Below are 14,470 nucleotides of genomic sequence, written 5' to 3'. Positions count from 1 at the left end.
TGCAGGAGTGGGCAAGCCAAGGATCATAAGTCTGTACACCGAACTTACTTCTCTCACAAATGAAAAGAATGAAAGTGTGACGGACTATATTATCCGAGCAGAAGCAATTATCACAGCGTTAAAAAATGCGGGTGAGTCATTAACTGATGGACTTCTGATCGCAATGATAATGAGAGGTCTACCAGAGACGTTTAAACCCCTGATTGTGCACGTTACACAGAGCGAAGCAAAAATCACATTTTCAGAGTTTAAAGTAAAACTCAGAAGTTATGAAGAAACCGAGAGAATGCGTGCGGCTGTAACTGATGACAACGTAATGAGGACAAAAGTGCAATTAGACCAGGATTCTACTTCATGGCGAGCAGATGACCGAAGATCAAAGAATAATGAGATTGTGTGTTTTAAATGTGGACTAAAGGGACACACTGCAAGAACGTGCCGATCCAGAGTATGGTGCAGTTTTTGCCGGAGTAGTACACACAAAGATGCGACCTGTAGAAGGAAGCTAAGACGGGATGAAGCGAGAGGGGTTGTGGAGAAGGACTACGCGTTCAGGACGGGCTCCGAACCCCAGAGGGTCCCGGACGGCGGCCAAGAGATGCTGAATAACCAGCTACTGGTGGATACGGGAGCGACGTCACATATCTTTACGAAGATCGAGAGTTTTAAGACTTTTGATGACACATTTCGACCCGAGGCTCATTGTGTAGAGTTGGCTGACGGAAGGCGGAGCAGAGGAGCTGCAAAGCGGCGAGGAGATGCTGAGATAAGTATGATTGACAGTAAAGGACGCAGTCACAAGGTAACATTGAAACAAGCACTCTACATTCCATCGTTTCCACAGGACATTTTGTCAGTAAAAGCAGCTACTAGTAACGGAGCCACTGTGGTTTTCAAACACGGGGACAGTTTTCTTAAACATGTTGATGGAACAAAATTCCCTATATATGAACACGAGAGACTGTTCTTTATAAACACTGTGCAAGAGTTTGAAGAGAAATGTAATGGATGTTTTGATATGCAAACGTGGCATGAAATTCTAGGACACTGTAATTATGAGGATGTTCAAAATCTGCAAAATGTCGTTGATGGAATGGAAATTAAGGGTAAAATCAACAAAAATATGCAATGTGAAGCCTGTATACAAGGGAAGTTTACTCAAACTAGGAACCGAGAACCAGATGAAAAGGCCAGGGCAGCATTAGAGTTGGTACATACGGATTTAGCTGGTCCGATTACGCCAAACTCTAAAGAAGGGTTTAAGTATGTTTTGTCGTTTGTTGATGATTATTCAGGTGCAACATTTGTATATAATCTGAAACACAAAAGTGATACAACTCAAGCAACTGAAAGATTTATTGCAGAGGTGGCGTCATATGGGAAAATCAAGTGCATTCGTTCTGATAATGGAACTGAATTTACAAGCAGACAGTTCAGAGATTTATTAAGTAGACACGGCATTAGGCAGGAAACTTCGGCGCCATATTCGCCTCATCAAAACGGAACAGCAGAGAGGAACTGGCGTACACTTTTTGACATGGCGAGATGCATGTTAGTTGAGAGCGAATTGCCAAAGTCTTTATGGCCATATGTAGTACAAACCGCGGGAGTGATTCGGAACCGATGTTTTAACAAACGCACAGGTCAGACAGCGTATAAGATGTTAACTGGAAAAAGACCTGATCTTTCTAGAATGAAAAAATTCGGATCATTGTGCTATGCTTATAAACAAAATAGGGGAAAGCTGGATCCAAGATGCGACAAAGGTGTTTTCTTGGGATATGACAAAAATAGTCCAGCATATTTGATCTATTTCCCAAAAACCGGGAAGGTTGAAAAGCACAGATTGATAAAAATACTAAATCCCGCGACAATGGATCAACAAACACAGAGTGATCAGATGTATGAAGATGAGGTTTATGAATCCAGAAAAGATGGTGAACCCAAACAGACGAAGGATGAGGATATTCCAGATGGTAGTGAAAGCAGTCAAACTGAGTCCGAGGTTAAAACTGATGATAAAGTAGATGCTGGAGCCACACGTTATCCATCCAGAATCAGAAAGAGACCTGATTATTTGAGTGATTATATCACGGATGTGAAAGAGTGTGAAAATGAACAGATGCAAACCAGTGTTGATTATTGCTACAGATTGTTGTGTGAAATACCCACATCATTTAGCGAAGCTATTGTGTCAAGTGAGTCAAAAGAATGGGAAAGAGCGATGAATGAAGAAATTCAATCCCTTAAGGAGAATGACACATTTACTTTAACCACTTTACCAGAGGGTAAGAAAGCAGTGGGGGGTAAATGGGTTTATGCCGTTAAAAAGAACTCAGACGGATCAGACAGATATAAAGCTCGATTTGTGGCTAAAGGTTTTAGTCAAACAAAAGGAGTTGATTATGAGGAGACTTTTTCACCGACTGCTAACTTATCGAGTGTGAGAGTTTTGATGCAGAAAGTGGTTCAGGATGATATGTTGGTTCACCAGATGGATGTAAAAACCGCCTATCTACACGCACCAATAAATGAAGAAATATATATACAACAACCAGAAGGTTTTGAGACAGAATCAAGTGAGACTAATAAACTGGTGTACAGACTAAAGAAATCACTTTATGGGCTGAAGCAATCGGGTCGTAACTGGAACCAAACCTTACATGACTATTTAAGCAGTTGTGGATTTAGACAAAATATTGCTGATCATTGTGTGTATTCAAAAGAAACTGAAAGTGAAAAAGTAATCATCATAGTGTGGGTGGATGATTTACTCATTGCAGCTAACAATGAAAATGTGCTTTCAGGCGTGAAAGAAATGCTCTCTTCTAAATTCCAAATGAAAGATCTGGGGAAACTTAACCATTTTCTAGGAATAGATTTTCTTCAAGAAAAAGAATGTGTCAAAATGTCACAGAAAATATATATTGAGAACATTTTAAAGAGATTTAACATGCAAAACTGTAAGCCAAGGTTAACACCCTGTGAACAGAAATGGACTCATTCTGATAAATCCGAGACATTACCAGATGTGAGGAGATATCGTGAAGCGGTAGGATGTCTTATTTATCTGAGCTATTGTACGCGACCTGATTTAAGCTATGTTGTCAGCAAACTGTCACAACATTTCAATGCGCCAACTGTTGATGATTGGACAGCAGTGAAACATGTTCTGAGATATCTAAAAGGTAGTCGAGGAAAAGAACTGTGTTTTAGGAAATGTTCAAGTGGAAAACTAGGTCTACAAGCATACAGTGATGCAGATTGGGCATCCGATGTTTCTGATAGACGCAGTATGACAGGTTATTGTGTAAGCCTAAATGAAAATGGTCCTTTGATATCATGGAAAACCAAAAAGCAGACAACTACAGCACTATCAACATGTGGGCCCTGTTTCAGGAAGCCGGTTTGGAAAACTCAGAGTGAAAAACGACACTCACGGTTGAGTAACCCCGAACTGTCCAACTCGGAATATTCCGTTTCAGAAAGGCTGATAACAATTAGTTCAGTCAACGCGGAGTTGCTTTAACCCCAAGTGAAGCGCGCGGACGAGGATACATAAAGCCCTGATAAGCGGAGCACAGATTAAGCGAGTCACCATGGAGACGGAGGGAAAGAAGGCGCGGTCAATGTATTTCACAGCGCTTGAGGCCGAAATTCTGATGGCAGCATATGCCGATAACATGCAAATTCCGCGGAAAAAAGTAACACAGCCACAGCTGCAAAAGCATGCATGGCAAAACATAGCCGACAGAGTCAATGCGTGAGTGTTAATTTAAACATTGATCGAGGGATTTCCACCCATTTAACACGTTATTTTATCATATGTTATTTTATTTGTTATTTTATACATTTTATTTTGTGATGTGATGTGAGCGCAGGTGCAACCCAACAGGCCCCAAACGTGCCTGGCAGCAAGTAAAAATGAAATATAAAAATATAGTCCAAACAGGTGAGGTGTAATTGTATTATGAGCCATAGTGCTTGGTCTGTTTGTCCCATGTAAATCAATTGCAGTTAGAGGCTACATTAATTTTCTTTCTGTAAGCACTTATTGAAATTATCTGAGCACATTACAAGTACATATTTGCTTACTCTGTATGCTCAAATGTGGCCCGTTATAGCCAACAGAAAAAAAGCGGAGGCCCGAAAAACAGGTGGGGGTCCTCCACCACCACCACTCACAGAGGCTGAGCAGTTGGCCCTCAGCCAAAACAGTGGGCGCCCTGTGGCCGAAGGCATCTCTGCGGGGACATCCTCTGAGGCAATAACCCCGCAAGACACAAGTGCCTACATAAGGGGTAAATTCAAAATAATACATGATGTGCATACATCCTTTCTTCACAGTCACCTTTGCAGTGCGACACATTCATTTGATAAACTCTTTACCATAATGAATTATTTTGTAGTGAAGTTATTTTCCTACTGATTTTGCCTTCCCTCAGCCTTGGTTGTCTTTGAGAGCATAATGACAATGAAGTGTAAGGTGCTTGGTATGTTTGTTAATTGCCATTTGGTCCCTTGTAAGTTATAAGTGACCTGTATAAACCTCATATTCTATCAGTTGATGGTGATGGTGTACTGCATCTGGTGCAGCCTCCTGTTGAGCCAGACCAACATGCAGTTGTGAGTAATACTCCACAGATTATATGAGTTTACAGTAGAACAGCAATGTTGTCTATTTCTTTACTACAGGAAAATAATGAAGAAACATTGACAGCTGTTACAGAGGAGGAAGCAACAGAGACACTTTATGAGGTTTACATCTTTTAATACTTTGTGTACAGGAAACACAGGTGACCAATAAAGCCAGTTGAACAAAAAATCTGTTTATTCTTCTTTCAACATGTTGAGGTGATGGGTCAAAAGAAATGATTGTGACATATGGTGTCTCTGACTGCTCTTCCATCTTGTATGTCCGTGGGAGGGTCAGGATGTTCATGGTTTGGATCACTGCTGATGTTTGGTTCAGAAGGACAGTGTTCTCCTCTAATTGTGGCAATGTTGTGAAGAATCACACATGCCACAATAATGTCACATGCCCTTTCTGGGGTGACCCTGAGTCTTTGCAGGCACTGGAACCGGGCCTTAAGCATTCCGATAGTCATTTCAATTCTGGCTCTTGTCCTGCAATTAGCCAGATTATATCGCTGCTGTGGGCCCGGTTCAGGGTCAGGGTAAGGGGTAAGCAAATAGGGTAAACATGGATACCCCCTATCACCAAGCAAGTAGCCAGTGAACTCTCCTAAGACAGAAGGATACACTTCAGTTCAAATGTCCCTGAAGCAATTGGTCTTTATATATTTTAAAGTATTCTCAACTCACCATGTCCAAATTTTGTGCTCAGTGTACATTCACGGAATATTTGTGAGTCATGGGCAGAGCCTGGCCACTTGGCTTCCACATTTGTGATAATGTTGGCAGCATCATATATGATCTTCACAGTGCAGAGAACACAAATTAGCATCCATTACTATAATGAAATAATTTGTTAGTTTGACATGCTACAGGGAACTATGTACCTGTACATTAATGCTGTGGAAAGACTTCCTGTTCACATAGTCTCCTTCATTTACTGAAGGAGCAATGATTGGAATGTGAGTGCCATCTGTACAGCCAATCACGCCTGGGAACCCTGAAAATAAATGTGCAATTTAAGTAGTAGTCCAAGTATCACCACATCATAAATTAAGTTTTGTTCATCCTGATACCTGCAATTTTGTGGCATCCCTCTTTGATAAATCTTGTGGGTCTGTGACCGGGGAACACCACAGACGAGTACAGGAGACGTTTCAGTGCAACTGTAACATTCCTGACTGCCCGACAGACGGTAGCCTTGGAAACGTGCTCAGCGTCACCAATATTATACAGAAAGCTCCCGTTTGCAAGAAACCGAAGTGCAATACAAATAATATGCAATGAACTGAGAGCATGTCCGCGATGTGTCACATGCGTAATATATGGCCTGAGGATGTTATTCAAATAAATTATAGATTGTGCTGAGAAACGGTAACGTTCACACAGAAAATCATCAGGAAATGATAAAATGTCCAAACGCGCTCTGATCACTCTCTCCCGGCGGAGAGCTCTGCGGAGAATTTGGGCTTCACGATCTACTGGCTCTTCAAGGAAGGGGCACGCCATGTCCGACACTTCCTACTGTCAGGTTTCCGACAAAGGGGCGGAGACAGTCAGGGTTAGTTGTAGTAAACCTGCTAGGGGGCAGGTTAGCTTCACGGAGTGTGTCGTCATAGTGACTCACTCAGGCTGCAGCTGAACTCGCTTTGTGAAACCGAAAACCCAGAGTTTTCGTTAACTCAGGGTATACTTACTCAGTTTTTCCACTAAACCGGCTTCCTGAAACAGGGCCGTGAAGCCGAATACATGGCATTAGCAGCAACAGTTCAGGAATGTATGTATTTGACTTATTTGATTCAAGATCTTGATGAGTTTGAGTATGAAATACCTATGATATTGGAGGACAATCAGGGAACAATCGCTTTGTCAAAAAATCCAGTGAACAGACAAAGATGTAAACACATTGATGTGAAATATCATTTTATAAGGTCAGCTGTACATGAAAGGAAAGTGCTCATTGATTACTGAACAACTGAGTCAATGGTAGCAGATATGATGACGAAACCAGTTTCAAAGTCTAAGTTAGAAAAATTCTCTGTATTTGTGTTTGGAATGTAAGATGTTTTTTCCGGAGGATTGTTTTTCCCCAACCTGTGTACAAGTGGGGGTGTTGGATTGTGTGTCCACAGGTGTTTGTACTTTGCGTCGTAATAAAATGACGGTAAAAGGCTCCGCCCACTTCCTATCCATGTCTTGCCATGCAACGACTCTGTGAATGGACTGGAGAAGTGTAGTGGTAGAGTCCTCCGTCAGGAATGAGATATGTGTGTCGACTTTTTATTCTCCCTTAAAATTATTATGCCATAACGCTGCACAGAGCAGCTCTGCTAACAAGAGGAAGCTCCAACAGGGTAAAACGAAATGACGTCAGTACTCCAACGGGGCGGAGCATAATCACGTGATTGAAGAGGCGCGCGGAGCTGCAGCGGGCCCGCGCGGGGGCGCTGCTCCTCGCAGCCATGAACGCCACAGACGAAGAAGAAGAGCCGGATGTTCCGGACCGTGTGAGGTGGCTGTCGAAGCGATCGGGTGCCCGGGTCTCTATGGTCTCTGTAGCCGGATCCAGGAGCGGGTCCTCGGGGATGGGGCTCCTGCTGGTCTGCTTGGCCCTGCTGGTCTCCGCGGTCCCCCCTCTTAGCGCATGGGACGAGGACCTGGAGCTGCTGGACCTGGTGGAGGAGATCCCGCAGACCTTCTACCAGTTCCTGAACGTGGAGCAGGTCCGAGCCGGGTCTGGTTAACTCTTGTCATAATGAAAGATTATTGCGACGATCACAGCTGATAGATCCGTTAGAGAAGGTGATCGATAATCAGACCAGATGTTACCTGATCATGTGTTTTTTAACCTGATCAATAGAACCTGCAGCAGGTGGAGCCAGGTGGGTGGGGAGGCTGTTATTGGTCCGTTATTGGTTGCTTATTAATGTAATGCTGTGTTTCTGAGCATGTGCAGTTCGCACAGCAGCAGGTTGCTCTGTGATGCAGACGGCGGCGGACTCTGACATCAGGCGGCGTTGAGCTGCTCAGAGGAAGTTGGTGTTTTTAAGGGCGATGAAAAAAAACCACAATGACTCTTCTTCTTCTTTTAATAAACGGGCTGAAGAGGCCTTCTCTGATTGGTCAGCAGGTGCCTTTATCTAGCTTTGACTGATTCTAATGCAGGTGCTCAACATCTGTGACATCACAGGAACCCTGGTGGGAATCAGCTGCGAGAAAGTAAATGTTCAAATAAAGACGAGTCACAGGAAGTTCATCATGTGCAGGTTTTCTCTTAGTTATCTCAAATGCCATCAGAGATGATGTCTGTGGCCACGGTGGTTGTCCGCCGTCTCCGTTAACCCGGGCTCTCTGCCACAGGCTCCGAGTGCCGCCGCTGTGTTTCCTGAGCCCCGTGACAGAGACTCAGCAGCAGATCAGCGTCGTGTTCTACACCATCACACGGGCCTTCATTCACTGCTGACAGAGCAAACATCACCTGGTCTCAGGTGTCCAACGCTGACCTCTGACCTCTGTCTCTCTTCAGGAGGCGTCGGGAGCAGAGATAAAGAAGGCGTACCGCCGTCTGTCCCTGATTCTGCACCCCGACAAGAACAAGGACGAAAACGCAGAGACACAGTTCAGACAGGTGGGAACAACGACAAACAACAACAACCTTAAACACAACAGCAGCACAAACGACACTCGTGAGACCTGATGACTGTTAGCGTGTGTGTCTTTGCAGCTGGTGGCCATCTATGAAGTCCTGAAGGATGAGGAGAGGCGCCGCAAGTGAGTGTTTACATCTGTTTACGTCAGTCAGTGAGAGCCAATCAGAGCTTGGCGTTCTGACAGGTGTGTGACTCCTCAGGTATGATGACATCCTGCTGAACGGGCTCCCTGATTGGAGGCAGCCGGTGTTTTACTACAGACGGGTGAGGAAGATGAGCAACGTCGAGCTGGGCTTCCTCCTTTTCGTCATCCTCACCGTGGGGCACTACGCCGTCATTTGGTCCATCTACCTGGAGAAACAGCTGGTGAGTTGGCCAATCAGAGCGAGGTCATGGTATATCTGCTGCAGCCAATCCGAAAGGAGCAGATAGAAATAGCCAATGAGGGCCGGTCTTCTGTCTGCAGGATGAGCTGCTAAGTAAGAAGAAGAAGGAGAAGAAGAAGAAGCTGAACTCCAAACCTGCAGAGGAGCTCAGGTGTGTCAGTCAGGAGCGGGCTGACAGGTACGGTGTGACATCATCACCTGTGGAGTTCCTTTGTGTGTGTGTGTGTGTCTGATGTGTGTGTGTGTGTGTGTGTTTCAGAGACCAGGAGCGACCTCATTGGCAGGACATCCTCCCTCTGAAGCTCAGCATCTGGATCTACCTGTCCATTAAGAACCTCCCCCAGGCCATGCAGGTAAGAGTGGGCTGGTCTCCTCAGTAAGCCATAGCCACAAGGCCTCTGCCTATCAGGACGTGAGGGGGCGCGGGTATGGCAGCAGTCTGGGCCAATCACAAAGCTAGATGTAATTAGAGCGACTGCAGACTGAGCAGCGCTGAGGAAGGAAAAGCTCCACTATAACAATAAAGTTTGGCCTGTTTGAATCCACAGCTGTGAGATGTGCCCACACTGATCAGGGTCACATTTGTGATCTGAGGGATTCTTTAAAGTTTAACGCTCTGGATTCAGAGCAGATCTGACCCCAGCTCAGCCGGTGTTTTAGGACCAGAACAATTAAACTGTAGCAGGATCGTGTCAGATGCTTCACACCCTAATGCTCTAACCACAGTGGGATCTTCCAGGAATGATGACACTATTTTCCAGTGATACGATTGGTCGATGAAACCCCGTCAGAGATGACGACCGTCAGCACAGAACCAGCTGAGCCCCGAGGGCCCTCCTGGGCTTCCTGCTGAAATCAGTGGAGTGTTTCTCTGCAGTTACAAAGCTGTAAATATCACAGCAGATGTTACGGTGTCAAAGAGGCTGGGACACAGGAAAGTAGGTCGCCTCATTGATTTTTGCATTTTATTGCATAGAGCCTCTTTGAAAATATGCTTCAGTCGACAGGAAATATATTCATCATCTGTGCAAAGATTTGTGCTGTGAAGCAGTGAGAGATTACTGTTGATGATAACCAAGCGTTTGGCACATCTGTCAGTTACATTTAGAGATGAAAGCAGAAATGATGGAAGTTTATTTACACACCTAAAAATGTTTGGTTTGAGTGTTTGTCAAGAGTCGCCTCCACTCTCAGCGGCTGTAACTCTGGCTTCTATTGGCCGGTTTGCATGATTGACACCTCTTTTTAATCGTTGAGCCAATAGAATCACGGTATCGTTGTCGTGTTTACGTCAGTTCCATCAATCAGAAGTTGCAACACGAAAAGTACACGTGTTACTAAATTTAAGATCCTCGTCCAATCAAATGTCTGTAACTGGGCAGAAAACTGGATATTTTTTTTAACAGGAAACGGCTCTGAGGCATTGTGGGAGATTGAGTTATTAAGGAAACAAGCTGGATGTTTATTCTGTGAAAGCAACAGGAAAAGTCTGACTTCATGAGCGGTCTGCTTCTGCGGCTGGTTCGGTAAATCTTCGTTGGAGCGTGACGAAACTCGCAGTTTAGGAATTTGTGAAATCTCTGCTTTCAGAAAATGTACTGTTCGCTCGGGTAGCTCGTGCTATCGAGGCTCTGTTCTGCTTGTTTATGGACATTTCATGAAATGATGTGACCGTTAACTGTTTGTTGTTTTCGCTCTTTGGTGTTCGTAGAAACAGTTCATACGAGCTTGTAGCTGAGATTCAGAGGTTCCTGTGGATGCCACACACGCCGGGACTTACACAGCCTGTAACTCCTGTTACAACCGATGTAACGGGAACACACCCTCGGTACCGGTACGCTTTGAGCTGGTTAATGTGGCGATCTTTGGCACAGAGCGGGAAAAGGTGACAGCTGCAAGATAGAGCTGTATCCATGGAAATATGAAAGCTTCCTGTCCCACAGCCTGATGACGTAGCAGTGGAAATCCCTTCTGGTCCCGGCTCTGGTGCTCCTGGTTCTGACCCAGTCTCTCTGTTGCAGGAGGTGAAGCAGTACTATGAGGACTATCAGCAGATGAAGCAGGAGCAGAGAGAGGCTGAAGCTGAGCAGGAAGTGGCTCCACGTAAGAACAGCTGATCAATAATCAGTTTTCAAGCTGCCAGTTTGCCTTCAGAGTGATCAGTAATCAATCAGTAATCGCTGACCCGTCCTCCTAGGAGAGAAGCGGCCGAAGGTAAAGAAGCCGAAGGTGGAGTTTCCCATTTACGAGCCATCGGCAGAGAACCAGAACCACACCCAGAGCTATGACCCGGCCACATCTATCGAGGACATCGAGGAGCAGATGGACGACTGGCTGCAGGACCGCAGAGCCCCCAAGAAGAAGGTTATTGATCGCGTATTGATTGCTCACATCAGGTGTTAAAGAGGACCTGTTCTGGTTCTGTTAAACGCGATCCAGCCTCTGTGAACGCTCTTTGTCTGTCCTCAGGCTGCCGATTGGACTGAAGACGAGCTGAGTCTCCTTAGCAGGTTGATGGTAAAATTCCCAGGTGGAACTCCGGGCCGCTGGGAGAAGATTGTTCATGAGCTGGGTCGATCTGTCAGCGATGTAAGTGTGTTTGGTCTTCACTCTGCTGTGAAGGCTGTCCTGTCATCATCTTCTCCAATCAGTTCAGTTCAATTCAGTTTTATTTACACATAAATCACAACAGTCACCTCAAGGCGCTTTATATTGTAAGGTAGACCCTACAATAATACATACAGAGAAACACCCAGCAATCATATGACCCCCATGAGCACTATGAGCAACAGTGGGAAGGAAAAACTCCCTTTTAACAGGAAGAAACCTCCAGCAGAACCAGGCTCAGGGAGGGGCGGGGGGAGGAAGACGTGCTGTGGAAGAGAGCCAGAGATGAATAATCACTAATAATTAAATACAGAGAGGCGTCATTTAACAGGGACATACTCTCCTGGACCTTCTCTGCTTCCTGTAACAGAGTCTGTTTCTTCTACAGGTGACGGCTAAAGTCAAACAGATGAAAGACAGCGTGAGCCACACCTCAGGTAACTCCGCCCACCTCCAGCTTGCCTTCTGGACAAAAATGTCGCTGCAGTTCAACGTCGATAAACTTTCCAGGTCGTGTTTCTGTGGCGTAGCTTTGATTACTGATTACCGTGAACAAAGTTTGTAGATGACCAAATAAGACGCTGTAAAAATATGTTGTTACATTTTTGACACCAGTGATAATGTCAGTCGTCTCCATATGTGTCCAAGTTCCTTATAGGACAGTCACGTTCTATTCTTTGGTTCTACTGTCGGTTCTGTCCGGTTTCATCAGTCGTACTCCGATTCTCTCGTGTTTCAGGTCTGGTAAAGCTGTCGCAGCTAAAGGCGCCTCCTCTTCCTGTGAAGTCACATAATGTGGACGACAGCATGATGACTCAGAGGGAGGGCGAGGCTTGTGAGGAGGAACAAGAGGAGGTGGTGGAGGCACCGACGGTTCGCAGGAGGAACAGGAAGTGTTCGGATGGGGGGGGGGTGAAGGTCAGAGGTCGTCGGCAGAGAGATTTTGACCCGGCGACGGTGGACGAGGAGGACGCGGAGCCTCAGGCGGAGCCCACCGTGTGGACTCAGAACCAGCAGAAACTGCTGGAACTCGCTCTGCAGCAGTTCCCTCGCGGGACGCCCGAGCGCTGGGACCGCATTGCCAAGGTGGTCCCGGGAAAGAGCAAGGTGAGGTGGGGGCGGGCGAACTTTCGACAAGCGATTGAGAGGCGATCAATAACTTTTATTTTTTTTATTTATTTATTTTTTTAGAAAGAGGGGCAATACATATTAATAATAATATAATAATAAACTTTATTTATAAAGCACACTTAAAAACCAAGGGTATGCCAAGGTGCTTAACAAGTAAAATAGAGTATAGGAGGAGGATAATAGAAATAGGACCAAAGCAAGTACTAAATATGCAAGCAGATAACTGTCACTAATACATAGGAAAGCAACAGGTACAGAGCAAACAAGAATTTAAATGAGCATAAAAGTGCATGATATAAAATCATAAAAGAAATATTAACTAGAGGGAAAGGCAAGATTGAATAAGTGGGTTTTTAATCGTGATTTGAACAGTGCAATGGAATCAGATGCGCGGAGGTCGAGAGGAAGGGTATTCCACAGTACCGGGGCAGCCAGAGCAAACGCACGGTCACCCCGGGACTTCAGTCGAGATCTGGGTTGGGTCAGAAGTAGTTGAGTGGCAGATCTGAGTGTTCTAGCAGGAGTATGTGGTTTGAGAAGTTCACTAAGATAACTAATGAACATTTTAACAAATGTAAATATGCCAGATTACAGCCTTGGGCTAATTTCCATCTGCAGACCCTCTGGCAGGTTGGTGTTAAACACAAGTTAGTAAAAACATACAGAGACACTATTTACAGGTCATGTGACAAGGACAAAAACAGTGATCACATTATACTAGAACAAACAATGACAAGGAGAGTGGACACAGAGGACAGATAACAATAATGGAAACACATCAATTATATTGCACAAACCCCAGTATTGCACATGCCCTGACCGTCGTGATATTGCGTTCACCCATTGCACTAACAGTTGTTTCCCTTTTTGTAATACACTAACTCTTTTTCCCGTCCAATATAAAACATGATTATTAAACATGATTACATGTTTGTGTGTCCCTCAGCCGCCCTTTTAAGTGACTCTTAAAAATGGGTAGACTTGTACTTTCCCTCACTGACAGTGGAAGACTATTCCAGAAGCTCACTCCCTGATATGACAGAGCATCTGTGAAAAGGTGGTCCGCCTGAGTGCCAGTTCACAATCACCTCTAACAGTGGCTCGAGTCAGTCGAGACCCGGCAACACTGCTAGACTTTTGTTTAATAAAATCACTCATTGGTGGAGGCACCAGGCCATGTATAACTTTGTATATTAGACAGGCAGATTTAAATAATTTGAAATTAGTAAAATTTAAAAACTTGTATTTTTCTAAAATTTGACAATGGTGACTGACGGATTGTGTGTATCGATTACAGGAGGAGTGCATGATCCGGTATAAGATCCTCGCTGAGCTCATTCAGAAGAGGAAACAAGCCAAGAGCTGATGCAAGGTTATGACTCCACCCCCTCTGGTCAGGTGACCTTCCGCTGCCTCCTGATTGGACAGAATCACAGCACTTAGAGGATTGGACAACGAGGCGACACACACACAGATAACTGATCAGAATATTGATTAGACGTTCTTCCAGACTGAGCATGCTCACAGCATTGATCAGAAATTCTGTGTGATATCAATCGACTGATCGATATTCTGATTTGTGATCATCAGCCGGTCACGCCTTTGCTTTTGGGCCCCACCCTCTGCTGTGTGTGTGTGTGTGTGTGTGTGTGTGTGTGTGAGAAACAGGAAGTGACCTCACAGTCTGATGTGCCTTAATCTCCCTTCAGCCAATCACGTGTTTACTCATCAATAAACAGTATTTATTAGCTGCCTATTTGTTTTTCTTTGACTGAAATATTTACAATAAAACCTTGTTTCGTATTGATTGATTGGCACTGATCAGCTCATGAAATAAACGTCTGATTTCTTTTCCTCTTTACCTGTGGTCAATAGTTTGAGTTCTGCTCTTTAACACGTTTTTAAAATATTGATCAAACTCAGTTGATAATGTTGTATTACAATATTATTTTATTGATCATTTTCACAGATCAGTGCCCTGTAGATGCTGAAGTGATCAATAAGGTTACGCTTATTCAATTCCACCGTCAGGCCGCGGTCTGTCTGTGTGTGGTTAACATG

At 44.6% G+C, this 14,470-nt stretch overlaps 2 protein-coding genes across 3 annotated transcripts; one reads left to right on the top strand and one right to left on the bottom strand.

Annotated features, from left to right (window-relative positions):
• Window positions 1-4,095: 4,095 nt before the first annotated feature.
• Window positions 4,096-6,361, bottom strand: LOC308412412 (putative nuclease HARBI1). The gene is made up of 4 exons (XM_080906746.1): window positions 5,712-6,361; window positions 5,523-5,635; window positions 5,326-5,437; window positions 4,096-5,245 (listed from the first exon to the last, which is right to left on the bottom strand). Exons 1-4 carry the CDS (start codon window positions 6,142-6,144, stop codon window positions 4,863-4,865), a joined length of 1,041 nt encoding a protein of 346 aa, XP_080762872.1. The 5' UTR covers window positions 6,145-6,361; the 3' UTR covers window positions 4,096-4,862.
• A 721-nt stretch (window positions 6,362-7,082) lies between these two features.
• On the top strand, window positions 7,083-14,268 carry dnajc1 (DnaJ (Hsp40) homolog, subfamily C, member 1). 2 transcript variants are annotated; one of them, XM_080906744.1, is made up of 12 exons: window positions 7,083-7,358; window positions 8,162-8,263; window positions 8,360-8,406; window positions 8,486-8,651; window positions 8,752-8,849; window positions 8,931-9,024; window positions 10,693-10,774; window positions 10,869-11,035; window positions 11,141-11,260; window positions 11,667-11,715; window positions 12,018-12,385; window positions 13,707-14,268. In XM_080906744.1, exons 1-12 carry the CDS (start codon window positions 7,098-7,100, stop codon window positions 13,773-13,775), a joined length of 1,623 nt encoding a protein of 540 aa, XP_080762870.1. In that variant the 5' UTR covers window positions 7,083-7,097; the 3' UTR covers window positions 13,776-14,268. The 2 variants fall into 2 exon arrangements, with proteins under 2 accessions (XP_080762870.1, XP_080762871.1); XM_080906745.1 differs by having other exon boundaries at window positions 7,139-7,369.
• Window positions 14,269-14,470: the final 202 nt, after the last annotated feature.

The sequence above is a fragment of the Rhamphochromis sp. 'chilingali' genome (assembly GCF_963969265.1).
Source record: "Rhamphochromis sp. 'chilingali' genome assembly, chromosome: 16".
NCBI lineage: Eukaryota > Metazoa > Chordata > Actinopteri > Cichliformes > Cichlidae > Rhamphochromis > Rhamphochromis sp. 'chilingali'.
Note: the sequence above shows the minus strand (reverse complement) of the source record. Positions and strands in the feature narration are given on the sequence as shown.

Excerpts from the sequence above, each read along its gene's own strand:
- LOC308412412 (XM_080906746.1), bottom strand. The coding sequence starts at position 6,144 with ATGGCGTGCCCCTTCCTTGAAGAGCCAGTAGATCGTGAAGCCCAAATT. Across the intron at positions 5,438-5,522 it reads TCCACAGCATTAATGTACAG|ATCATATATGATGCTGCCAA; the intron begins GTACATAGTTCC and ends TGCACTGTGAAG. Across the intron at positions 5,246-5,325 it reads GAGCACAAAATTTGGACATG|GAGAGTTCACTGGCTACTTG; the intron begins GTGAGTTGAGAA and ends CTTCTGTCTTAG.
- dnajc1 (XM_080906744.1), top strand. The coding sequence starts at position 7,098 with ATGAACGCCACAGACGAAGAAGAAGAGCCGGATGTTCCGGACCGTGTG. Across the intron at positions 7,359-8,161 it reads AGTTCCTGAACGTGGAGCAG|GAGGCGTCGGGAGCAGAGAT; the intron begins GTCCGAGCCGGG and ends GTCTCTCTTCAG. Across the intron at positions 11,036-11,140 it reads GCAGAGCCCCCAAGAAGAAG|GCTGCCGATTGGACTGAAGA; the intron begins GTTATTGATCGC and ends GTCTGTCCTCAG.